Source organism: Salvelinus alpinus, chromosome 9, assembly GCF_045679555.1.
Source record: "Salvelinus alpinus chromosome 9, SLU_Salpinus.1, whole genome shotgun sequence".
NCBI lineage: Eukaryota > Metazoa > Chordata > Actinopteri > Salmoniformes > Salmonidae > Salvelinus > Salvelinus alpinus.
Genome location: NC_092094.1, coordinates 54,575,706 through 54,603,136, shown reverse-complemented (window position 1 = coordinate 54,603,136; position 27,431 = coordinate 54,575,706). Strand labels below are relative to the sequence as shown.

Genomic DNA, 27,431 nt, shown 5'->3' with positions numbered 1-27,431 from the left:
AAAATTACATTTTGGTCATTTAGCAGATGCTCTTATCCAGAGCAACTAGCATTAAGTGCCTCGACAGAATTTTCACCTAGTTGACTCAGGGATTCAAATCAGCAACTTTTCAGTTACTGGCGCAACGCTCTTAACCGCTAGGCTATCTGCCGCCCCCATCAAAATTGATAGACTTAAAACTGACAACAAGAAGCCCAAACAGATATAACATTTTACTAAAACATAATAATGTTAAACCTTTCTTACATTTTGTATACGATCACATATATCTCTTTATTATGTGTGGGAATACTTTGGAACAGATTTCCAAAGTTAAAATCACATGGAGCTGATTTGCTGTTGTTTTTTACAGTCTTTTATGTCCAAAAATGTTGGCTCAGAAAACTTGAGGGGCCAAATAAAATCGCGGGCCAGCTGGGGAACCCTGCTCTATGCTAACAAATCTGCATTACCAGTTCATATCAGTAGGTGACACTATGCACTAGCTAGTCTAAAAAGCCTGATGCCATGATGACTGCCTGTCTCTGTATTTGTGAAAGTTATGGTGGTGCTAGAATCCATCAATTCTCTCTTTATGCATTAGCCATCTATCTGTTATGGTTGGACAAATGTGTTCATATTGTCTGTGTAGACTGCTCTGTGGCGGATATTTTTATTATTTTTACTTTAAAGACAGAAGTTTGTGCCACAAATATTTGTGAATAATCAACAGCAGTGGAAATAAAATAATATGCCAACATTACTGTACTAACAAACTGGGTGACTAACCTTTTCAGAAACTTCAGTATCCCTTGGCCTTGGGTAGCAGCAGATCGTTTATTTAGTGAGTCTAAATTATTAATGTTAGCTGCATGATTACATCAGCCTAGCTAGCTAAGGTTAATTAGCTAGTTTTATAGCTAGGCTACTAAAGCTAATGTTAGCAGTTTCGTTAGCTAGCTAAGATTGGATCATAGATGCTGTAAAGAAGTCAATGGAACTCATCAAAAACAATGGAAATGCCTTGGAAACACGTGGGGGAAAGGTGCCGTGGGGTAAAGATCCTGAATTGTCTCATTACCCCCCGCAAAATTTGCCTACATTTAGGCCATTTTTTATATGTGTATTTCACAATATGCGAAAACAGACAAATATATCCAAATCAGACTTTAGTAACCACATTTTGGGACTGTTACAATACATCAACCATGATGGTTTTGACGAATATCCATTTTGTCAGATCATATTTGTTGAATGTGCATCGATCCTTTAAATGATGGCGCTGGAGGGTATTGCTGCCATCTTATAGGCTCTCAACCAGTCATGCTATTTTGTTTGTTTTTTCGCATTGTTCGTAACTTGTTTTGTACATAATGTTGCTGCTACCGTCTCTTATAACCGAAAAGAGCTTCTGGACATCACAACTGGGATTATTCACCTCAAATTGGATGAGGAGTTAATCTTCAATGAGTCAGACGCGAGGGATATACTGCAGACACCCGACCAGGCCCTGATCCCCGTGATTCACCGGAGAAAGAAACTGAGATTTCGAGGCAAAAGATCAGGGTGCCTTCAGAGGATCACGTGACGAGTGGCTAATCTGCCCTTGCCCTCCGTTCTGCTAGCTAACGTTCAATCGCTGGAAAATAAATGGGACGAACTGAAAGCACGTATATCCAACCAATGGGACATTAAAAACTGTAATATCTTATGTTTCACCGAGTCGTGGCTGAACGACGACATTAACATACAGCTGGCAGGTTATACACTCTATCGGCAAGACAGAACAGCAGCCTCTGGTAAGACACAGGCGGAGGCCTATGCATTTATGTAAAGAACAGCTGGTGCACGATATCTAAGGAAGTCTCCAAGTTTTGCTCGCCTGAGGTAAAGTATCTCATGATAAGCTGTAGACCACACTATCTACCTAGAGCGTTTTCATCTGTATTTTTCGTAGCTCCCTACACACCACCACAGAGCGAGGTTGGCACTAAAACCGCACTCAATGAGCTGTATTCCGCCATAAGCAAACAGGAAAACGCTCATCCAGAGACGGCGCTCCTAGTGGCCGGAGACTTTAATGCAGGAAAATTTAAATCAGTTTTACCGAATTTCTATCCGCATGTTAAATGTGCAACCAGAGGGGGAAAAAACTCGAGACCACCTTTACTCCACACACAGATCGCGTACACAGCTCTCCCTCGCCCTCCATTTGGCAATTCTGACCATAACTCTATCCTCCTGATTCCTGCTTACAAGCAACAATTGAAGCAGGAAGCACCAGTGACTCGGTCTATAAAACAGTGGTCAGATGAAGCAGATGCTAAACTACAGGACTGTTTTACTAGCACAGGCTGGAATATGTTCCGGGATTCTTCCGATGGCATTGAGGAGTATACCACCTCAGTCACTGGCTTTATCAATAATTGACCGTACGTACATACCCCAACCAGAAGCCATGGATTACAGGCAACATTCGCACTGAGCTAAAGGGTAGAGCTGCCGCTTTCAATGAGCGGGAAAGAAATGCCGCTTATAAGAAATCCCGCTATGCCCTCCAACGAACCATCAAACAGGCAAAGCGTCAATACAGGACTAAAATCAAATCGTACTACACCGGCTTCGACACTCGTCAGATGTGGCAGGGCTTGCAAACTGTTACAGACTACAAAAGGAAGCACAGCCAATAGCTGCCCAGTGACACAAGCCTACCAGATAAAACTAAATAACTTCTATGCTGCATTCGAGGCAAGTAACACTGAAACATGCATGAGAGCATCAGCTGTTCCGGACGACTGTGTGATCACGCTCTCAGCAGCCTATGTGAGTAAGACCTTTAAACAGGTAAACATTCACAAGGCCGATGGGCCAGATAGATTACCAGGACGTGCACTCCGAGCATGCACTGACCAACTGGCAAGTGTCTTCACTGACATTTTCAACCTCTCCCTGTCTGTAATACCAACATGTTTCAAGCAGACCATCAAAGTCCCTGTGCCCAAGAACACGAAGGTAACCTGCATAAATGACTACCGACCCGTAGCACTCACGTCTGTAGCCATGAAAGGCTGGTCATGGCTCACATCAACACCATTATCCCAGAAACCCTAGACCCACTCCAATTTGCATACTGCACCAACAGATCCACATATGACGCAATCTCTATTGCACTCCACACTGCCCTTTCCCACCTGGACAATAGGAACAGCTATGTGAGAATGCTATTCATTGACTACAGCTCAGCGTTCAACACCATAGTGCCCTCAAAGCTCATCACTAAGCTAAGGACCCTGGGACTAAACACCTCCCTCTGCAACTGGATCCTAGACTTCCTGACGGGCCACCCCCAGGTGGTAAGGGTGGGTAACAACACATCCGCCACGCTGATCCTCAACACGGGGGCCCCTCAGGGATGCGTGCTCAGTCCCCTCCTGTACTCCCTGTTCACTCATGACTGTACCACTCCAAAACCATCATTAAGTTGCTGATGACAAAACAGTGGTAGGCCTGATCACCGACAACGACGAGACAGCCTATAGGGAGGAGGTCAGAGACCTGACCGTGTGGTGCAAGGACAACAACCTCTCCCTCAACGTGATCAAAACAAAGGAGATGATTGTGTATTACAGGAAAAGGAGGACTGAGCACAACCCCATTCTCATCGACGTGTCACCAAGACAGTCGTGAAGAGGGCACGACAAAACCTATTCCCCCTCAGGAGACTGAAAAGATTTGGCATGGGTCCTAAGATCCTGAAAAGGTTTTACAGCTGCACCATCGAGAGCATCCTGACGGGTTGCATCACTGCCTGGTCTGGCAACTGCTCTGCCTCCGATACTACAGAGGGTAGTGCGTACGGCACAGTACATCACCGGGGCCAAGCTTCCTGCCAGCCAAGACTTCTATACCAGGCGGTGTCAGAGGAAGGCCCTAAAAATTGTCAAAGACTCCAGCCACCCTAGTCATAGACTGTTCTCTCTGCTACCGCACAGCAAGCGGCACTGGAGCGCTAAATCTAGGTCCAAGAGGCTTCTACTCTCATCCCTTTAATAACCCCCCTGCATGTACATAATTACCTCAACTACCTCGACACCGATGCCCCCGCACATTGACACTTTGACTCTGAACTGGTACACCGGTATGTAGCCCTCTATTGTTATTTACTGCTGCTCTTTAACTATTTGTTTTTCTTCTCTCTTACTTTTTTGTTCTCTTTTTTGTTGGTATTTTCTTTACTGCATTGTTGGTTAAGGGCTTGTAAGTAAGCATTTCACTGTAAGATCTGTTGTATTCGGAGCATGTGACAAATAAAATGTGATTTGATCAGGCATCCTTCGTCTATCCCCCCAGTCAGTGTTCCATTGACCTCTTTACAGCGTTTATTAATCTACCTAGTTTTAGAGGACGACTAAACTGCTTTTATTCAATTGCTTTCTTTTACTGACACATACTTTGTTTCCATTAAAATGTGTGTTCGCTCTCTTGTGAGGCAAGCAACCAGGTAGGCAGGAGAGGAGGATGAGTGAATAAAGAAACCACGTGCAGAATCAAACAAAGATGTGCTGGTGCAACCACACGTAGTTGTTGAGAGGCGTGGTTGATGAGGGTCTGTAGACTGTAGCTGGGAGACCACTGTGACTGACAAGGGAATCCACCGTGAAATGCCACTAGACAAAACAAAGGCAAACGGGCTGAAATTGGGTGAAATACTATGTCAACTTTTCCAATAACAGAGGCCTGCTTTTTTAACGTTGCAAAACATGTTTCGAGTTTTTCTATGACAATAACTTATGAATATGTCTGGTAAACCCGTTCAGTGTGGCTGCTTTGAAAGATCGAAAAGTACGGGGGCAAATGCTGTCTCGCCTCATGTTTTTCTGCGGCTCTGCATGAATTTGTTTATTTTCAAACAGTGACGCATTGTCTTAAACTGTTGACCTCAAAAACATAATTTGTTCAGAAGTAGCTAGTTATGCTAACGTTAGCTAGCTAACCAGAAGAATGTCTACAGTACCATGGCTGAATACCTCTTGATTCAACTAACTTCCCACAACAATTTTAATCAGAACATGATTAAAATCATTGCATTTAGCCAACTACTGTTTTTGTTGTACTTCTCGGGTCAAAAGATTTAAGCAAATGATCCCAATTGTAGTAGTAGCAGCTTGTGACTAGTTAATGTTGAAGTACATGGATAAGTAGCCTAGGCTAGATCTAACAGTGATATTATATTTTACATAAACTCAGACCTGGCTGATCTGTTATTGTCTTCTGTGGAATTCAGAACATTGTTGGACAAGTTTAAAGCTCTTTGTTCTTTGTATCCATAGAGCCACTTATTTTTCCTATAGTCAACCCTCCAATCATAAATTGGGAGAACACTAATTTAGAATGCCTGAAGATTTAACAGTACTTGTGTATGTCTGTGTGTTTATGCACGCGCGTGTTCAACTTCAAGAACATAATAGCTGTATGTTAGTGACTTTTGTGTTGTTTATGGTGAAGATGCCATTAAAAACATTCCGATACAGATTATTTTGTGTTTTTCCCCCTGACAATCAAAACATAATATTGCTATAACTCAGTACACTGCTTTTTAAACAGATTTTTTTTTTTAAATCTAGGGCCAAATTTGAACAAATTCTTAAATCGTGATTAACTAAAGCCATTAACTCTTTAATTATTTTAATCGTTTGACAGCCCTAGTTTGAATATGAATCTTTGTCAAATCCATTAAAGAAAAGTCAAACTGAAGGATTTTATTTTGTCTCCTTATTTCTCCTGGTTAGCCTACTGTCTGCAAAGGTTGTTACATTGTAACTACAAAGTCATTAAAAATGTCACTTCACTTTACATTAAGTTGCTTCTCCTGGGCAAGTACATTGTAAATATATGTATATCCCTTGTACCAACATTGTAATTACAAGTAAGTTGCTTGTTAAAGATTTGCTACATTGTAAGCACAATGTAACTAAATGGGTTATACCTAATGTTTGCCTGGTTAGCCTATTGTCTGCAAAGGTTGTTACATTTAAACTACATAGTAATTATAAAGGTTATACCCAACTGGGTTTCACTTTACATTAAGTTTCCTACTACTGGGTAGGTACATGATAATTACAAGTATATACTATGTAAGTTTATCTGGCAAGTAGCCTAGTGGTTAGAGTGTTGGACTAGGAACTGAAAGGTTGCAAGATCAAATCCCCAAGCTGACATGGTAAAAAATCTGTCGTTCTCCCCCTGAGCGACCACTGTCCTAGGCTGTCATTGAAAATAAGAATTTCTTCTTAACTGACTTGCCTAGTTACATAAAGGTAACATTTTTAAAAACTCCATAGCTTTTGAGCCAGGTCATAATATAGAAATAAACTAATTGAAAATAAGCTCCTAGCCTATTTATCAATCCTGGTATTATATGTGGATTCGATAGTAGTGGGACCTTGTAGTTATGTGTAACAAGGTCAGATTTTGGTTGGAGTCAGTGGCGAATTTAAGTATAGGCGATATGGGCAGCCGCCTAAGGCGGCATCTTGCCGGGCGCGGCACGGAGCAACGCACCAACATTTTTTGGAATGGTGACATTGCCGCGATCAGTTTTCTATCGCTCATTTGCACGTCACATCAATGATATCATGTCACGGTGTGGGACTGTGGGTCAATTAACTATGTCGGAGTAGGCGCCCTGGCTCTAGTTTGTAAGCTAGGCAGGCTACTGCCTGGGAAGGTCTCCCACTCAGAAGTACGAGATGGGGAGGGGAGCGGGGGTAGGTTGACCTCAGGTCTCCCCACTGGAAGCCCGAGGTAGGGGGAGCGGGGGAATCTATCAAATATCGCACCTCTAACTTTGTACAGTACTAATGCAATTAGTAAAATCAGCCACACTGCGAAATGCTACCAAATAAACCATAATTCTTTCATAATACTGTGAATATATAGTTTCACAGACATATTGTGGCATTTTTTTCTGGTTTGTGCGAAATAATTAAGAATAATATTAAACCAGTCTGCACACCACCAAGGTGAATTGGTTTAGTCTTGACTCTTGGTTGACAGTGTTGGGAGATGGGTAATGTATTGACGCTTGAGTACCAAATCAACACAAATTTGTTTCCATTTGTCTTTGTTACTTCTTTTTGATTTCATGCGTGTAATTACAAAACATTAGTTACGTAGTGGAACAAGAAAATGTTTCATAACATCAGTAGTTACACATGTGGACTAACCTTCAGCAAGTGAATGTGTAATTACACATTTCGTGTTCCAAATGTGTAATACTTCATAGCTACACAACCTTATTACCATGTAATTACTTAGTAACATCTATGTAACTACTATTATTACTACAGTTATTACTGGGTAGTTACATATTAATAGGAGCAACTTATTGTAAAGTGTTACTGGTAAGTTTGCTCCTCTCACTGTGCAAGTGGTTGGTAAGCCCGTTGAGTGTGAGATGCAACGCAATAGTGGTGCAATTACATTCATTCAGTGTACGTCATCTTTTAAATGCTTATACAATGTTTTGTGTGTGTTCCTAGGCCTTCGGCACTGCTTCAATTTTGACACAAAGAAGTACAAGATCATCGAAGGCTCCAAAGAGGCCCAGTTCGGGTACACAGTGCAGCAGCATGAGGCAGGAGGACAGAAGTGGTAAGACACACTCTTTCTAGTTTCTCTCTCTCACATTTCCACTCAAAATCACTATCACTTCCTCCCCACTCAGTCTTCCAATCACTGTAAAATGAAAAGAAAACGTTGATTTCATCTCACCCAAAGCTTTGGACAAGGTCGGAAAGCATTTCAGAAAGGCTTTCGACAACGTTATTACTCTTCCCAGCAAGCAAAGTGAAGTTGAAAGGATGTCTACAAGATGTATTTTCCAGGCGTTGAAGTTAAGTTCATTTTAGGTTCTGAATGAAAGGTGAAAATACGTGTTTTCCTGATGTTTAAAATACGTATTTTGAGGTCCGCCCAAAACAAGAAAAAATGTGGTCGGTCCGGACCAGACCAAATCTTCAGCACAGTACGGCATAGTTCAGTTCAGCACAGTGGAGTACAGTATAGTATGGTACAGGACAGAGTTTTATTCAGTAGAGTACATTTGAGTACAGTGGAGTACGGTACAATACAGTAAAGTTTAATTCAGAAGAGAAAAGTACAGTAGTTTAATTCAGTCCAGTACAGCTTCATTCAGTAGAGTAGACTACATTAGAGTAAACTATACTTTACTTTTCTTTATTGTAATGTCCTGTACTCTGCTGTCCTCCACAGTACTGTACTGTGCTGTTCAAACTTGTGAAACATAGACGTCTATGCTTGGTTCAGATTTGTTCAGGACCGGACCAAATCTGAACCTATCATAGACATCTATGTTTGCGCCAAAACAAAGGACCAAATCTGAACCAAACATAGATGTTGAAATCAAGGCCGGTCCAGACTGCACCAAAAAAAGTCTGTCCTTGCTTAGTGGGTTTGTACCTCTTCCAGAAAACATAGTGCTGTCCTCTCATTGCGTGTCAATGTATCAGAAAGTATTCATACCCCTTGACTTATTCCACATTTTGTTGTGTTACAGCCTGAAATAAAAATGGATGAAATATGTTTTTCTCTCACCAATCTACAGTACCCCATAATGACAATGTAAAAACATGCATTTATTTTTTAATGTATTTATTTTTTAATAGGAAATACAGATAATCTGATTTAGATAAGTATTCACAACCGTGAGTCAATACATGTTAGAATCACCTTTGGCAGTGATTTCTGCACACACTGGATTGTACAATATTTGCACAAAACTGTAACTAGGCCACTCAGAAACATTCAATGTTGTCTTGGTAAGCAACTCCAGTCAATATTTGGGCTAGTGTTTTAGGTTATTGTCCTGCTGAAAGGTGAATTTGTCCCTCATTGTCTGTTGGAAAGCAGACTGAACCAGGTTTTCCTCTAGGATTTTGCCTGTGCTTAGCTCTATTCCGTTTCTTTTTATCCTAAAAAACTCCTTAGTCCTTGCCGATGACAAGTATACCCTAACATGATGTAGCCACCACTATGCTTGACAATATGAAGGGTATTACTCAGTGATGTGATGTGTTGGATTTGCCCCAAACACAACACTTTGTATTCAGGACATCACACTCCTTTCTTTGCCACATTTTTTGCAGTTTTACTTTAGTTTCTTATTGTACAGGCTTCCTGTCATATACTCGGTCATATAGGTTAGTATTGTGGAGTAACTACAATGTTGTACAATCCTCAGTTTTCTCCACATCCATTAAACTCTAACTGTTTTAAAGTCACCATTGGCCTCATGGTGAAATCCCTTAGCGGTTTACTTCCTCTCCGGCAACTGAGATAGGAAGGACGCCTGTTTCTTTGTAGTGACTGGGTGTATTGATACAAAGTGTAATTAATAACTTCACCATGATGAAATGGATATTCTATGTCTGTTTTCTTTTTTTTACTCATCTACCAATAGGTGCCCTCCTTTGCGAGGCATTGGCAAGCCTCCCTGGTGTTTGTGGTTGAATCTGTGTTTGAAATTCACTGCTCGACTGAGGGACCTTACAGATAATTGTATGTGTGGGGTAACGAGATGAGTGTCACGCCCTGACCTTAGAGAGCCTTTTTATGTCTCTATTTGGTTTGGTCAGGGTGTGATTTGGGGTGGGCATTCTATGTTTTGTTTTCTATGATTTTGTGTTTCTATGTTTTGGCCGGGTATGGTTCTCAATCAGGGACAGCTGTCTATCGTTGTCTCTGATTGGGAACCATACTTAGGTAGCCCTTTTTCCCTCCTTTCGTTGTGGGTAGTTGACTTTGTTAGTGGCACTTAGCCCTGTAAGCTTCACGGTTGTTTTTCTTCGTTTGCTGTTTTGTTGGCGTCATTTTCTATAATAAAAGGAATATGTACGCTCACAACGCTGCACTTTGGTCCACTTCCTTCAACGACGGCCGTGACAATGAGTTATTCATTCAAAAATCATGTTAAACTCTATTATTGTACACAGAGTGAGTCCATGCTACGTATTATGTGACTTGTTAAGCAAATTTGCCATAACAATAGGGGTAGAATACTTTTCATTTTTTATTTATAAAAAAAATGTCTAAAACATAATTCCACTTTGACATAATGTGGTATTTTGTGTAGGCCAGTGAAACAAAATCTCAATTTAATCCATTTAAAATTCAGGCTGTAACACAAAATGTGGAAAAAGTCAAGGGATGTGAATACTTTCTGAAAGCACTGTATTTGGATGAAAGAAGAGTACCCCTGGATATCAGTAGGATTTTGTTCCTCCCAACAGACTCCATACAGTCACACACATCAGAACAGGAGCTGAGATGTTGCCTGGAGCTGAGATGTTTCCCACTACCTCATAAAGGTTGGCTGAAATAGGCCTGCATCAGGCGTCTTGCCTGTGGTTTGAGAATTATCTGTCAGATAAGACTCAAATAATGATTTTTGATGGCGTCAAGTCTAGTTTCCTGGATATTACCAAAGGTGTACCGCAGGGGTCGGCACTGGGACCGGTTCTCTTTACTACTTATACAAATAATATTGGTCTATCTGTTAAAGGCTATGCTAGAGTTGCAATGTGACTTTGTTGCCCTGTTTGTTTTTTTAACCTGTACTTAATGAGGGCAAGACTAAATATATGTCGTTCTCTAATTCTCGCAAAACATTTTCAGATGAACTACATATTTATTAATTGGATGTTTCTCCCATCGATCGGGTTCACGCCTATAAATATCTGGGCATTTGGATTGACAAAGACTTCATGTTTAAAAAACATATGGATGAGCTAGTTAAAAAGCTACGATTTAAAGTGGGATACTTTTTTTGAAATAGATCTTTCCTCTGCCTAAATATCAGGAAGCAGATTGTACAGTCAAATTTCCTGCCAGTTCTTGACTATGGTGACACCATATTGTAGCAGCCTCTACTCTTAAACCTTTGAATGCCTTCTACCATAGCTACCTTCTCTTTATCACAGGTGAGTTTAATACTGCATCTTGTATCAAAAGGTTGGCTGGTCCTTGTTAAAGTCCCGTAGATCACTTCATTATTGCCTTTTTGTTTACAAAGCTCTACTACACAAACTTCCAACTGACCTAACTTCGTTGCTAACGTATAAAAGAATGAGCTACCGACCAATTTAGGGAAATGCTCCTTTAGTTTTAGTGCCCCCCATTGTTGGAATAACCTACAAAATCCCTTGCATCTTGATTCCCTTGTGTCGCTAGGGCAGTTTAGGACTCTGGTGTTGAATACATTTTTTGAGGATGGCAGTTGTTTCGATTGATTGTAGTGGTTAATTTGTTGAAATTGTGGTGTTGAGTTTTTTTTTTTTCTTGCTGTTTTATTTGTAATGTAAATGTTTTCTCCCTGTTTGTTAGAAAATGTTTGTACTCAGGGGATCCTTGTGTATGAAACCCTGGTCTCAATTGAGCTACCCTGAATAAATAAAGTGAAGAAATAAAAATATTTTAAAAAATAAGTGTAACATCTCTCTCGTACATTGGAGATTAATTATGGTCATCTTTCGTTGAAATTCTGTTTTAATATTGTAAAAGTGGAAATGTGAAATCTATATGCCTCTAGCTAGCTTTTCCCTGCTTCATCATACACAATGTGCACGTGTACATGCATACATGCAGGCGCACACACACGCACACACACATCCACCCACACACAGCACCAATGGGTCTCTATGGCACTGGGTTTTTTGCCAACCTGGACACAGGGATAGGTGTCACATAGTTAACGTAAATCTGTCTCCCTCTATTTAGTATGATACGTTACATTTTGTATGGTATATATTCAAGTGTGGATGTCCATCATCCATTTAGTATGATATGTTATAAATTGCAAATTCGTACAATATGTTATGAACTCCACATTGTTGTGGCTAACGTTAGCTAGGCTAGGGGTTAGAGGTTAAGGTTAGGGGTTAGAGTTAGGAGTTGGGGTTAGTGGTTAAGGTAAGGGAAAGGGGTTAGCTAACATGCTAAGTAGTTGCTTAGACATTCGAGTCACGACCAATCTCTCCTTTAATTTTTGGCTTAATTATATGTAAAGTCCCCTGTTTTGTGGACCTGTGTGGTTCTGGTACTTTCACTTAGAAATCGATATGTGGAAACAATAGATCGAAATGACTTCCATTGAGCGGTAGCCCTGATTCTTACGGACACAGGAGTACAGTACGTTTGGAAAGTATTCAGACCCCTTGACATTTTCTACATTTTGTTACGTGACAGGCTTATTCTAAAAAGGATTAAATAAAACATTTTCCTCATCAATCGACACACAATACCTCATAATGACAAAGCGAAAACAAACAGGTTTTTATAAATTTTTTCAAATGTATAGAAAGTAAGAAACAGAAACAGAAATGTACATAAGTATTCAGACCCTTTGCTATCAGAGCTCAGGTGCATCCTGTTTCCATCGATCATCCTCGCGACTAGCTCTGAGGAAACTTTGCGGTATTTTATTTTTGAATGTATTATTTTTTACATTATTAGCTCAGGAAATGTTTTGGGTCATTACATACAGCAGGGAAGAACTATTAGATATTAGAGTTGCGGAAACTTACCAGAACAACCAGCATTACGACCAGAAATATGACTTCCCCGAAAGCAGATCCTTTGTTCGCTCTCCCCAGGGCAATTGAACTGATTCCAGAGGCCGACCCAAAACATCGCTGGCAGAAGAGAGGCACTCGGAGCGGCCTGCTGGTTCGATTTAGGAGGCTCGCACACCACCCACTGCTTCCGAGTATATTACTCGCTAATGTTCAGTCTTTGGATGACAAAGTTGACGAGCTCAGGGCAAGGATTTCTTTCCAGAGAGACATCAGGGCCTGTAACACACTTTGTTTCACGGAAACAAGGCTCTCTGGGGATATTCTGTCGAAATTGGTCCAGCCAGAGGGATTATCAGTTCATCGTGCAGACAGGAATAAATATCTCTCCGGGAAGCAGAAGTGCGGAGGTGCGTGTTTCATGATTACCTACTAATTGTAGTAACATAGAGGAACTCAAGTCCTTTTGTTCACCCAACCTAGAATACCTCACAATCAAATGTCGACCGTATTATCTCCCAAGAGAATTCTCCTTGGTCATAGCCATGGCCGTGTATATCCCCCCTCAAGCCGATACCACGACGGCCCTCAAAGAACTCCACCCCACTTTATGAAAACTGGAATCCACATATCCTGAAGCTGCATTTATCGTAGCTGGGGATTTTAACAAAGCAAATTTGAGGACAAGGCTGCCGAAGTTCTATCAACATATTGACTGTTGTACTCGAGCGGGTAAAACACTCGACCACTGCTATTAAAACTTCCAGGATGCTTACAAGGCCCTCCCCCGCCCTCCTTTCGGGAAATCTGACCAAGACTCCATTTTGCTCCTCCCTTCATATAGGCAGAAACTCAGTACCAGTGCTAAGGACTATTCAAAAGCAGAATCCACGCTTCAGGATTGTTTTGATCACGTGGACTAGGATATGTTCCGGGTAGCTTGCAAAAATAATTTAGAGAAACACACTGAAAGGGTGACTGAGTTTATCAGGAAGTTTATAGTGTATAGACTATTAAAACCTACACAAACCAGAAACTGTGGATAGATGGCAGCAATCGCACGAAACTGATAGCGCGAACCATCGCATTTAACCCTGGCAAGGTTACTGGGAATATGGGAGAATACAAACAGTGTAGTTATTCTCTCCGCAAGGCAATCAAACAGGCAAACCGTCAGTATAGAAACAAAGGGGAGTCACAATTCAACGGCTCGTACATGAGACATATGTGACAGGGTCTACAGACAATCACGGACTACAAAGGGAAAACCAGCCACATCGCCGACACCGACGTCTTGCTCCCGGACAAGCTAAACACCTTCTTCGCCCACTTTGAGGATAAGTGCCACCGACGCGGCCAGTTACCAAGGACTGTGGGCTCTCCCTCTCCGTGGCCGACGTGAGTAAAACATTTAAGTGTGTTAACCCTCGCAAGGCTGCCGGCTCAGACGGCAGCATCCCCTAGCCCCATCCTCAGAGCATTACCGGACCAGCTGGCTGGTGAGTTTACGAGCATATTCAATCTCTCCCTATCCCAGTCTGCTATCCCCACATGCTTCAAGATGGCCACCATTGTTCCTGTACCCAAGAAAGCAAAGGTAACTGAACTAAATGACTATCGCCCTGTAGAACTCACTTCTGCCAACAGGGAGGAGGTGGGTGCTCTGGGAGTGTTGTGCCAGGAAAATAACCTATCACTCAACGTCAATAAAACAAAGGAGATGAATGTGAACTTCAGGAAACAGCAGAGAGTGCACCACCCTATCCATATCGACGGGACCACAGTGGAGAAGGGAAAAGCTTCATGTTCTTTGGTGTACACATCACTGACAAACTGAAATGGACGATCTACACAGACAGCATGGTGAAGAAGGTGCAACAGAGCCTCTTTAACCTCAGGAGGCTGAAGAAATTTGTCTTGGCACCTAAAACCTTCACAAACTTTTACACATGCACAATTGAGAGCATCCTGTCGGGCTGTATCACCGCCTGATATGGCAACTGCACCGCCCGCAACCGCAATACTCTCCAGAGGGTGATGCGGTCTGCCCAACGCATTACCGGGGGCTAACTACTCGCCCTCCAGGACACCTACAGCACCCGATGTCACAGGAAGGCCTTAAAGATCATCAAGGACATCAACCACCCGAGCCACTGCCTGTTCACCCCGCTATCATCCAGAAGGCGAGGTCGGTACAGGTGCTTCAAAGCTGGCAATGAGAGATTGAAAAACAGCTTCTATCTCAAGGCAATCAGACTGTTAAACAGCCACCACTAGCACATTACATGCTGCTGCCTATAGACATAGACTAGAAATCACTGGCCACTTTAAGTAATGGAACACTAGTCACTTTGATAATGTTTACATATCTTGCATTACTCATATCATATTTATATACTGTATTCTATAATATTCTACTGTATCTTATTCACTTTAATAATGTTTAAACATCTTGTGTTACTCATCTCATATGTATATACTGTAATCTATATTATTCTACTGTATCTTAGGTCATGCTGCTCTGACATCGCTCGTTCATATATGTATATATTCTTAATTCCATTCCTTAATTCGATTTGTGTGTATTGTGTATATGTTGTGACATTGTTAGATATTACTTGTCAGATATTACTGCACTGCCGAAGCTAGAAGCACAAGCATTTCACAACACCTATAATAACATCTGCTAAACACGTGTATGTGACTAATACAATTTGATTTGATTTGATCCATGAGAAGTTTCTACAACTTGATTGGAGTCCACCTGTGGTAAATTCAATTGATTTGACATGATTTGGAAAGGCCCACACTTGTCTATATAAGGTCCCACAGTTGACAGTGCATGTCAGAGCAAAATCAAGCCATGAGGTCGAAGGAATTGTCCATAGAGTTCCGAGACAGGATTGTGTCGAGGCACAGATCTGGGGAAGGGTACCAAAAAATGTCAGCAGCATTGAAGGTCCCCAAGAACAGTGGCCAACATCATTCTTAAATTGAAGAAGTTTGGAACCACCAAGACTCTTCCCAGAGCTGGCCACATGGCCAAACTGAGCAATCAGGGGAGAAGGGCCTTGTTCAGGGAGGTGACCAAGAACCCGAGGGTCACTCTGACAGAGCCCCAGAGTTCCTCTGTGGAGATGGGAGAGCTTTCCAGTAGGACAACCATCTCTGCAGCACTCCACCAATCAGGTCTTTACGGTAGAGTGACCGGACGAATGCCACTCCTCGGTAAAGGCACATGACAGCCCGCTTGGAGTTTGACAAAAGGTACCTAAAGGACTCTCAGACCATGAGAAACAAGATTCTCTGGTCTGATGAAACCAAGATTGAACTCTTTGGCCTGAATGCCAAGCGTCACGTCTGGAGGAGACCTGGCACCATCGCTACGGTGAAGCATAGTGGTGGCAGCATCATGCTGTGGGGATGTTGTGCAGTGGCAGGGACTGGGAGGCTAGTCAGAATTGAGGGAAAGATGAACTGTGCAACGTACAGAGAGATCCTTGATGAAAACATGATCCAAAGCGCTCAGGACCTCAGACTGGGGTGAAGGTTCACCTTCAAACTGGACAACGACTAAGCACAAAGCCAAGAAAATTCAGGAATTGCTTCGGAACAAGTCTCTGAATGTCCTTGAGTGGCCCAGCCAGAGCCTGGACTTGAACCCCATCGAACATCTCTGGAGAAACCTGAAAATAGCTGTGCAGCAACGCTCCCCATCCAACCTGACAGAGATTGAGAGGATCTGCAGAGAAGAATGGGAAAAGCACCTCAAATACAGGTGTGCCAAGCGTGTAGCGTCATATCCAAAAAGACTCAAGCCTGTAATCGCTGCCAAAGGTGCTTCAAGAAAGTACTGAGTAAAGGGCCTGAATACTTATGTAAATGTCATACTTCCGTTTCTAAAAAACGTTTTTTTCTTTATCATTATGGGGTATTGTGTGTAGATTGATGAGGGAAAGGCGAGTTCCTAACGAGTTCAGGAAGCCAAGCTAGAGCTCTGTGAGATGTTCACAGCAATTGGGGCAGACATTCTGATCAAGAGAGACAGTTAGAAAAGATGCACATTTTCTGTGACACTAAATATACAAATATGCATTTTACAGTTGTAAGGAAGGTGAAAACGTATAAATTATAAATTGATTATACTATACTTTCCATCATATTTTCATCATATTTGTACTGTGTACTTGAGTTTGTGTCCTCAAGTGACTATACCTCAGCAATTTTTAACTGTTTGTACCAGAAAGGTGAGATTTTTTACTTTCTTGGAGTATGCAGTGTTACTAGTTATTGTTAATGGCCCTCCTGATAAATGGTTATTTTTTGGGATTATGGAGATTACATTTATGAGGTTTTAAGTAACCGTCTTTCCAAATGTAACATATCATACTAATTTGTGTCTCAAAGATTTATGTTAAACTGAACAAAATTATAAACGTAACACACAATAATTTCAACGATTTTACGGAGATACAGTTCATATAAGGAATCAGTCAATTTAAATACACTGCTCAAAAAAATAAAGGGAACACTTAAACAACACAATGTAACTCCAAGTCAATCACACTTCTGTGAAATCAAACTGTCCACTTAGGAAGCAACACTGATTGACAATAAATTTCACATGCTGTTGTGCAAATGGAATAGACAAAAGGTGGAAATTATAGGCAATTAGCAAGACACCCCCAATAAAGGAGTGGTTCTGCAGGTGGTGACCACAGACCACTTCTCAGTTCCTATGCTTCCTGGCTGATGTTTTGGTCACTTTTGAATGCTGGCGGTGCTTTCACTCTAGTGGTAGCATGAGACGGAGTCTACAACCCACACAAGTGGCTCAGGTAGTGCAGCTCATCCAGGATGGCACATCAATGCGAGTTGTGGCAAGAAGGTTTGCTGTGTCTGTCATCGTAGTGTCCAGAGCATGGAGGCGCTACCAGGAGACAGGCCAGTACATCAGGAGATGTGGAGGAGGCCGTAGGAGGGCAACAACCCAGCAGCAGGACCGCTACCTCCGCCTTTGTGCAAGGAGGAGCACTGCCAGAGCCCTGCAAAATGACCTCCAGCAGGCCACAAATGTGCATGTGTCAGCATATGGTCTCACAAGGGGTCTGAGGATCTCATCTCGGTACCTAATGGCTGTCAGACTACCTCTGGCGAGCACATGGAGGGCTGTGCGGCCCCACAAAGAAATGCCACCCCACACCATGACTGACCCACCGCCAAACCGGTCATGCTGGAGGATGTTGCAGGCAGCAGAACGTTCTCCACGGCGTCTCCAGACTCTGTCACGTCTGTCACATGTGCTCATGTGCTCAGTGTGAACCTGCTTTCATCTGTGAAGAGCACAGGGCGCCAGTGGCGAATTTGCCAATCTTGGTGTTCTCTGGCAAATGCCAAATGTCCTGCACGGTGTTGGGCTGTAAGCACAACCCCCACCTGTGGATGTCGGGCCCTCATACCACCCTCAAGGAATCTGTTTCTTACCGTTTGAGCAGACACATGCACATTTTGACGTTGGAGGCGGCTTATGATAGAGAAATTAACATTCAATTCTCTGGCAACAGCTCTGATGGACATTTCTGCAGTCAGCATGCCAATTGCACGCTCCCTCAAAACTTGAGTCATCTGTGGCATTGTGTTGTGTGACAAAACTGCACATTTTAGTGTGGCCTTTTTTTGTCCCCAGCACAAGGTGCACCTGTATAATGATCATGCTGTTTAATCAGCTTCTCGATATGCCACACCTGTCAGGTGGATGGATGATCTTAGCAAATGAAAAATGCTCACTAACAGGGATGTAAACAATTTTGTCCTCAAAATGAGATAAATAAGCTTTTTGTGTGTATGGGACATTTCTGGGATTTTTTATTTCAGCTCATGAAATATGGGACCAACACTTTACATGTTGTGTTTCTATTTTTGTTCAGTATATGTTAACTCTTTGATGCCAGGCTGAATTTCCTTTCCTCTTAATGTCTGCTGTCAGTGAGGTATGAGTCTAGCCTGACAGAATATCACATCCCTCATCTTTATGGCTCTCAACTGCTGCTACTCTGCACAGGAATGGACTTTATGTCCTTTACCGAAGTGAGCTTGTGGAAAGGAGCATGATTTAAATCTGTCTCCAGCTGGTTGTTTTTGTTCAACTATTATTGTGATCAATTATAATTTGTAAACCTCACAGTTTAAAAGCTGCTAACTTAACTTTTAGTCAGGGGTCTTGGATGAGAAGGTTTGATCGTCAAGACGGCCGAGATTGAGTAACGTTCCAGGTATTCTTACTGTTTTCAGACTGGAAGTCTTTCAGCCATGAGGAATATCTTGCGGTTCTTCCAGGATTGCAAAATATTTTGCCCTATGAAGTCACAGGTAAATAAGTGGAAACTATTTGTCTTTGTCTAGCAACCTGTTCGCAAGCATCCCAGAGGCTTTTGATGACTCTGGAAAGTATGTGTTGTGGTCGTTTATTCCCAAGCCCCCTTCTGTGCATCCCATCACTGGCCGATTAGTAGGGGGAGAAAAACAAACTACTCAGTGATACAGGAAGGGGTTGTTACTTCACAAGCAGAGCCTGGGGTGTATTCATTAGTCGGATTCCGTTGCAAAATGTTTTGTCTGTTGCAAAACGTTTTGCAACGGAAATCATTTACTCCAAAAGAAAAACTAATGAATACACCCCCGGCTCTGCTTGTGAAGTAACAACCCATTCCTTCCCGTATCACTGAGCAGTAAACAGTAAACGGCAAGCAGTAAACGGTTTGCAACAAACTAAATGTTTTGCAACTGAATCTGACTAATGAATACATCCATAGTTTTCAACTTGAGCCTGGGGACCTTGGTATAGGCGTGACATGCAAAAAGTATGTGGAGTCAACTGGCGCATATTCTTTTAGGCAGACATTACGTTACGGGGTGGCAGGTAGCCTAATGGTTAGAGCGTTGGACTAGTAACTGAAAGGTTGCAAGATCGAATCCCCGAGCTGACAAGGTAAAAAACTGTTGTTCTGCCCCTGAACAAGGCAGTTAACCCACTGTTCCTAGGCTCTCATTGAATATAAGAATTTGATCATAACTGACTTGCCTAGTTAAGTAAAGGTAAAAAAAACAATGTTTAATACTTTGAAATGTAGTTTGCCCTTAATAAACAGCCCAGAGTAACATATGCAAACTTGTTTCCTTGATATTTACCTCTGGTGAATTTACACCAAGCATGGCCTCTGGCTTTTATATATGAATAGTTGCCATTCAAATGTGAGTGTTGAATATCACAGCCAAATACCATTGGCCATTTACGCTCTCCTAGTCATCTGCTATCCAGCTGACTGACATTTGGGCTGTCATCTCCCACATTCTCTGCTACCGCAGATGAGAAGCCAAAGGCATCAGAGCGTTGCGTGATGGGGTCAGACGCCTTTGACCTTTGAGTCAAAGGGAAGATCATGCTGAGAGGTGGCAGATGTTTGCAGCGCTGCGTGAACCTGTTTGTTTAGTCTGTTTGTTCCTTTGATCTCTGTGTTTGATTTTGGTCTGTGACTTAGCGGGTGGACTGCAAACTACGGGCAGAACTTAACGCGTAGCTACGCGTTAGCAAAGGATTTCTTAAAACTGTGCCAATGGGAGATTGCCTGCACCTGCGTGTTAAGACAAACTTGCTTGCAACTAAAACCTCACAAGAATAAACCAGCAAGAGGGGTAAACTTCAAAGCAAGATCAAGGAGTTAGCCAACTAACTTGCATGAATATTCTGAAATAACTTTAACATTTAAAAAAAGATAAGCTTTTAGAAAGATTAACTTTTCCACATTTTGTTACATTACAGCCTTATTCTAAACTGGACAAAATACATGTTTTCCCTCATTAATCTACACACAATACCCCCTAATGACGAAGCGGAACTTATTTACATAATTATTCAGACCCTTTGCTATGAGACTCGAAATTGACCTCATGTTTATCTTGTTTCCATTGATCATCCTTGATGTTTCTACAACTTGATTGGAGTCCACCTGTGGTATTTCAATTGATATGACTTGATCTGGAAAGGCACACACCTGTATATATAAGGTCCCACAGTTGACAGTGCATGACAGAGCAAAAACCAAGCCATGAGGTCAAAGGAATTGTCCGTAGAGCTCTGATACAGGATTGTGTTCGAGTCACAGATCTGGGGAAGGGTGCCAAAAAATGTCTGCAGCATTGAAGGTTCCCAAGAACACAGTGGCCAACATCATTCTTAAATGGAAGAAGTTTGGAACCACCAAGACTCTTCCTAGAGCTGGCTGCCCGGCCGAACTGAGCAGTCGGGGGAGAAGGGCCTTCATCAGGGAGGTGACCAAGAACCCGATGGTCACTCTGACAGAGCTCCAGAGTTCCTCTGTGGAGATGGGAGAACCTTCCAGAAGGACAACCATCTCTGCAGCACGCCACCAATCAGGCCTTTATGGTAGAGTGACCAGATGGAAGCCACTCCTCAATAAAGGGCAGATGGCAGCCTGCTTGGAGTTTGCCAAAAGGTACCTAAGGAGTCTCAGACCATTAGACACAAGATTCTCTAGTCTGATGAAACCAAGATTGAACTCTTTGGCCTGATTGCCAAGCGTCACGTCTGGAGGAAACCTGGCACCATCCCTACTGTGAAGCAGGACAACGACTCTAAGCACAGGGCCAAGACAATGCAGGAGTGGCTTCGGGACAAGTCTCTGAATGTCCTTGAAAGGCCCAGCCAGAGTCCAGACATGAACCCAATTGAACATGTCTGGATAGACCTGAACATAGCTGTGCAGAGACGCTCCCCATCCAACCTGACAGAGCTTGTGTGGATCTGCAGAGAAGAATGGGAGAAACACCTCGAATACAGGTGTGCCAAGCTTGTATCGTCATACCCAAGAAGACTCAAGGCTGTAATCACCCCCAAATGTGCTTCAAAAAAGTACTGAGTAAAGGGTCTGAAAACTTATGTAATTGTTACATTTCATTTTTTTTTTGCTTTGACATTATGGGGTGATGTGTGTAGATTGATGAGAATAAGGCTGTACCGTTACAAAATGTGGAAAAAGTCAAGGGGTCCTCATACTTTCCGAATGCACTGTATCTATATTTAGCTTTCTTAATGAACCAAACCAGAAAATCAACTGTTATTTCTGTTTTTTTGTAAAAGTTAGCTTGCTAACTCATTGATCCTACTTTGTAGCATACCCATCAGTTGAGCTCATGTTGTTATTGTGTCAAATGAGTCTGACACCAGACAGCTGCGTGTATGTTCTCTACTCCCGCCTCAAATGAAATATCGACTTATCAGGAACATAAAAAAAAGACTGCTAATCAATCTGAAATACTTTTTGTCACTTTAATAATGTTTACGTATCTTGCATTACTCATCTCGTATGTACAGTTGAAGTCGGAAGTTTACATACACCTTAACCAAATACATTTAAACTCAGCTTTTCACAATTCCTGACATTTAATCCTAGTAAAGATTCCCTGTCTTAGGTCAGTTAGGATCACCACTTTATTTTAAGAATATGAAATGTCAGAATAATAGTAGAGAGAATAATTTATTTCAGCTTTATTTTCTTTCATCACATTCCCAGTGGGTCAGAAGTTTACATACACTCAATTAGTATTTGGTAGCATTGCCTTTAAATTGTTTAACTTGGGTCAAACGTTTCGGGTAGCCTTCCACAAGCTTCCCACAATAAGTTGGGTACATTTTGGCCCATTCCTCCTGACAGAGCTGGTGTAATTGAGTCAGGTTTGTAGGCCTCCTTGCTCGAACACGCTTTTTCAGTTCTGCCCACACATTTTCTATAGGATTGTGGTCAGGTCTTTGTGATGGCCACTCCAATACCTTGACTTTGTTGTCCTTAAGCCATTTTGCCACAACTTTGGAAGTATGCTTGGGGTCATTGTCCATTTGGAAGACCCATTTGCGATCAAGCTTTAACTTCCTGACTGATGTCTTGAGATGTTGCTTCAATATATCCACATACTTTTCCTTCCTCATGTGTCCATTTATTTTGTGACGCGCACCAGTCCCTCCTGCAGCAAAACACCCCCACAACATGATGCTGCCACCCCCGTGCTTCACGGTTGGGATGGTGTTCTTCGGCTTGCAAGCCTCCCCCTTTTTCCTCTGAACATAACAATGGTCATTATGGCCAAACAGTTCTATTTTTGTTTCATCAGACCAGAGGACATTTCTTCAAAAAGTACAATCTTTGTCCCCATGTGCGGCTGCAAACTGTAGTCTGCCTTTTTTAATGGTGGTTTAGGCGCAGTGGCATCTTCCTTGCTGAGCGGCCTATCAGGTTTTGTTGATATAGGACTTGTTTTACTGTGGATATAGATACTTTTGTACCTGTTTCCTCCAGCATATTCACAAGGTCCTTTGCTGTTGTTCTGGGATTGATTTGCACTTTTTGCACCAAAGTACGTTCATCTCTAGGAGACAGAACGCATCTCCTTCCTGAGCGGTATGACGGCTGCGTGGTATTTGGTGTTTATACTTGCGTACTATTGTTTGTACAGATGAACGTGCTCCCAAGGATGAACTAGACTTGTGGAGGTCTACAATTTTTTTCTGAAGTCTTGGCTGATTTATTTAGATTTTCCCCATGATGTCAAGCAAAGAGGCACTGAGTTTGAAGGTAGGCCTTGAAATACATCCACAGGTACACCTCCAATTGACTCAAATGATGTCAAATGATGATCAGAAGCTTCTAAAGCCATCACATCATTTTCCAAACTGTTTAAAGGCACAGTCAACTTAGTGTATGTAAACTTCTGACCCACTGGAATTGTGATACAGTGAATTATAAGTGAAATAATCTGTCTGTAAGCAATTGTTGTAAAAATGACTTGTGTCATGCACTAACCGACTTGCCAAAACTATAGTTTTTTAACAAGAAATTTGTGGAGTGGTTGAAAAACTAGTTTTAATGACTCCAACCTAAGTGTATGTAAACTTCCAACTTTAACTGTATGTAGAATTATAGTTCGTTCAAACACTTGATCTGAAATGACAACATAATTAGAATATCAGGTTTCAGGTAAGACCCAAATGCAGACTGTGTTGAAGTAACAATGTTTATTACAGCAACAGGGGCAGGCAAACGACAGGTCAAGGCAGACAGGGTTCGATAATCCAGAGTAGTGAGGCAAAGGTACAGGACTGCAGGCAGGCTCAGGGTCACGTCAGGCAGAGGTCGGTAACCAAGAGTAGGGGCAAAGGTACAGGACGGCAGGCAGGCTCAGGGTCACGTCAGGCAGAGGTCGGTAACCAAGAGTAGGGGCAAAGGTACAGGATGGCAGGCAGGCTCAGGGTCAGGCAGGTGGGCACAGAGTCAGGACAGGCAAGGGTCAAAACCAGGAGGGTGAGAAAAAGAGAGACTAGGGAGAGACTAGGGAAAAGCAGGAGCTGGGAATTTACTAGTTGTGAAGTCTTAAATACCAGTTGGATGCATTCACGTGCTTTGAACTCATCGAGAAACGCCGATTAGCTAATGGCCAACAACCTGAGTAAAACAGCAACTAAAAGTACAGCTATCATGCTTGTAAATAAATTATAGTGTTCAAAAAACATATTAATACCACAGAGCTGTGAACTACTCACACTATATGAGCGGAACGTATGGGGGGAATGTGGATTCATTACTGTATACAAACACACAGATCCATTATGCAGGCTGAGGATTTGGATGTAGTTTCCCATCACTCCCCGGCCCATTTGATCTGAATGTTAAATAAATGAGCAGATTGCTGGTTAGGTCTTCTTTGGTATGGCATCAAACTCCAACGTGATTCAGGCATTTCCCCAGCACCATTTTGCCCAAGGCCCCATTTAGCACTATTACCCTCTCCTTTTGACACTAATAGCTCGGTTCTAACTTTAATAACAGGCTCACCGCTGATCGTTTTAGCAGCTCCTCTGGAAATTGGCTGGAATACCAGTAGATAAGGCCTTCTTGTCTCTGGCTGTCATACTGTAGGTTTAAATACCACTGAAGTGTGGACTCCAGGAGACTCCATCTTATGTTTGTAATAACGGTAATATTTATAGTAAAAGCCTGAGGTTGACAGGGCAAATGGCCTCCACGCCTCTCACTGAATTAGTACTTCACCACACTGTCCGCTGTCTATTCTCTCTTGTTGACATAGAAAATATTTGCCTTCATCCTTTGCTGTTTTAGTCATTCCAGGCTCTATTTCAATTTGTCTTTCCTTGATTCCTTGCATCCTATCTCCTTGCGTCAGTTCAAAGTCTAATAAAAAAAATGTAACTAGGAAAGCCAGTTAAGAACAAATTCTTATTTACAATGACGGCCTACCCCAGATGGTGCTGGGCCAATCATGTGCCACCCTATGGGACTCCCAATCACAGCCTGATGTGATTCAGCCTGGTTTTTTACCTGGGACTGTAGTGACGCCTCTTACACTGAGATGCAATGCCTTACACCGCTGCGCCACTCAGGAGCCCTTTAAGAAGAAGGTGAGGAGAGAGGATGTGAGGAATTAAGGAAAGATTAATTGAGAAAGAGTCTCGGACACCCCCACACTCTGTCTAATCTGCTGAAGAAAAACAGCATAGACCAGCATAGGCTGGGCCAGCATAGGTGCTGGTTTTGCTGGTGACCAGCCTTCGCTGTGTTTTCGTGGTGACTTCGGTGTGTTTTCGTGGTGATTAAAATCAAATCAAAGTTCATTTGTCACGTGCGCCGAATACAACAGGTGTAGACTTTACAGTGAAATGCTTACTTACAGGCTCTAACCAATAGTGCAAAAAAGCTATTAGGTGAACAATAGGTAAGTAAAGAAATAAAACAACAGTAAAAAGACAGGCTATATACAGTAGCGAGGCTATAAACGTAGCGAGGCTACATACAGACAGTAGTATGTACATGTAGATATGGTTAAAGTGACTATGCATATATGATGAACAGAGAGTAGTAGTAGCGTAAAAGAGGGGTTGGCGGGTGGTGGGTGGCGGGACACAATGCAGATAGCGTGGTTAGCCAATGTGTGGGAGCACTGGTTGGTCGGCCCAATTGCGGTAGTATGTACATGAATGTATAGTTAAAGTGACTATGCATATATGATAAACAGAGTAGCAGCAGCGTAAAAAGAAGGGTTGGGGGGGGGGGGGGGCACACAATTCAAATAGACCAGGTAGCCATTTGATTACCTGTTCAGGAGTCTTATGTCTTGGGAGTAAAAACTGTTGAGAAGCCTTTATGTCCTAGACTTGGCACTCCGGTACCGCTTGCCATGCGGTAGTAGAGAGAACAGTCTATGACTGGGGTGGCTGGGGTCTTTGACAATTCTTAGGGCCTTCCTCTGACACCGCCTGGTGTAGAGGTCCTGGATGGCAAGCAGCTTAGCCCCAGTGATGTACTGGGCCGTACGCACTGCCCTCTGTAGTGCCTTGCGGTCAGAGGCCGAGCAATTGCCGTACCAGGCAGTGATGCAACCAGTCAGGATGCTCTCGATGTTGCAGCTGTAGAACCTTTTGAGGATCTCAGGACCCATGACAAATCTTTTTAGTTTCCTGAGGGGAAATAGGCTTTGTTGTGCCCTCTTCACGACTGTCTTGGTATGTTTGGACCATTCTAGTTTGTTGTTGATGTGGACACCAAGGAACTTGAAGCTCTCAACCTGCTCCACTACAGCCCCGTCGATGAGAATGGGTGCTCGGTCCTCCTTTTCCTGTAGTCCACAATCATCTCCTTAGTCTTGGTTACGTTGAGGGATAGGTTATTATTCTGGCACCACCCAGCCAGGTCTCTGACCTCCTCCCTATAGGCTGTCTCGTCGTTGTCGGTGATCAGGCCTACCACTGTTGTGTCGTCAGGAAACTTAATGATGGTGTTGGAGTCGTGCCTGGCCGTGCAGTCATGAGTGAACAGGGAGTACAGGAGGGGACTGAGCACGCATCCCTAAGGGTTGAGGATCAGCTGGGCGGATGTGTTGTTACCTACCCTTACCACCTTGGGGCGGCCCGTCAGGAACTCCAGGATCCAGTTGCAGAGGGAGGTGTTTAGTCCCAGGGTCCTTAGCTTATTGATGAGCTTTGAGGGCACTGTGGTGTTGAACGCTGAGCTGTAGTCAATGAATAGCATTCTCACATAGCTGTTCCTTTTGTCCAGGTGGGAAAGGACAGTGTGGAGTGGAATAGAGATTGCATCATCTGTGGATCTGTTGGGGAGGTATGCAAATTGGAGTGGGTCTAGGGTTTCTGGGATAATGGTGTTTCCCATCAAGATATACAGTACACAGTGACTTATCATTAACTAACTTGACCAAATTCACACTAACTTGATTAATTTCAAAACAGCAATCCTTCTCTTTCATTATTATACATTTTATGCAAAAATATGATGATTCACCGTTCAGTGTTGTCATTTAGATTCTGAGTTATTCCATTTTACTATTGAAATAGTCATTGAAATGATTGGCAATATCAAAAGGTTTTGTTATAAATGACCCACCAACTTCAATGAACGATGGAGATGAATTGAGTTTTCTGTGCTCACGATATCATTTAAGGTACTCCAAAGTATTTTTCTATTGTGTTTTATGTCATTTCTCTTTGTTTGGTAGTATAATTTCTTCTTCTTTCGATAAGTTAAGTCACAACATTTCTCAACTTACAACGTGTCAACCAGTCAGCTGAGCAGCCTGACTTGTTTGCCACCTCTTTTGCATAATTTCTTTGAACTATAAAATGTTTCAATTCCTTATCAATCCAGGGGTTCCAACAGTTCTCACAGTTCGTTTATTAACAAGTGCATGCTTTTCAACAATCGGCATGAATAATTTTACAAATACTTCCAGTGCTGTATCTGGATTCACTTCCTCATACACATC

At 42.4% G+C, this 27,431-nt stretch overlaps 1 protein-coding gene across 1 annotated transcript in view; it reads left to right on the top strand.

Annotated features, from left to right (window-relative positions):
• itga11b (integrin, alpha 11b) overlaps nt 1–27,431 on the top strand; it is a 101,698-nt gene that overhangs the window by 17,286 nt on the left and 56,981 nt on the right. Inside the window, exon 2 of the mRNA XM_071326713.1 lies at nt 7,521–7,632. Coding sequence (XP_071182814.1) covers nt 7,521–7,632 — 112 coding nt within the window. The remainder of the gene's footprint in view (nt 1–7,520; nt 7,633–27,431) is intronic.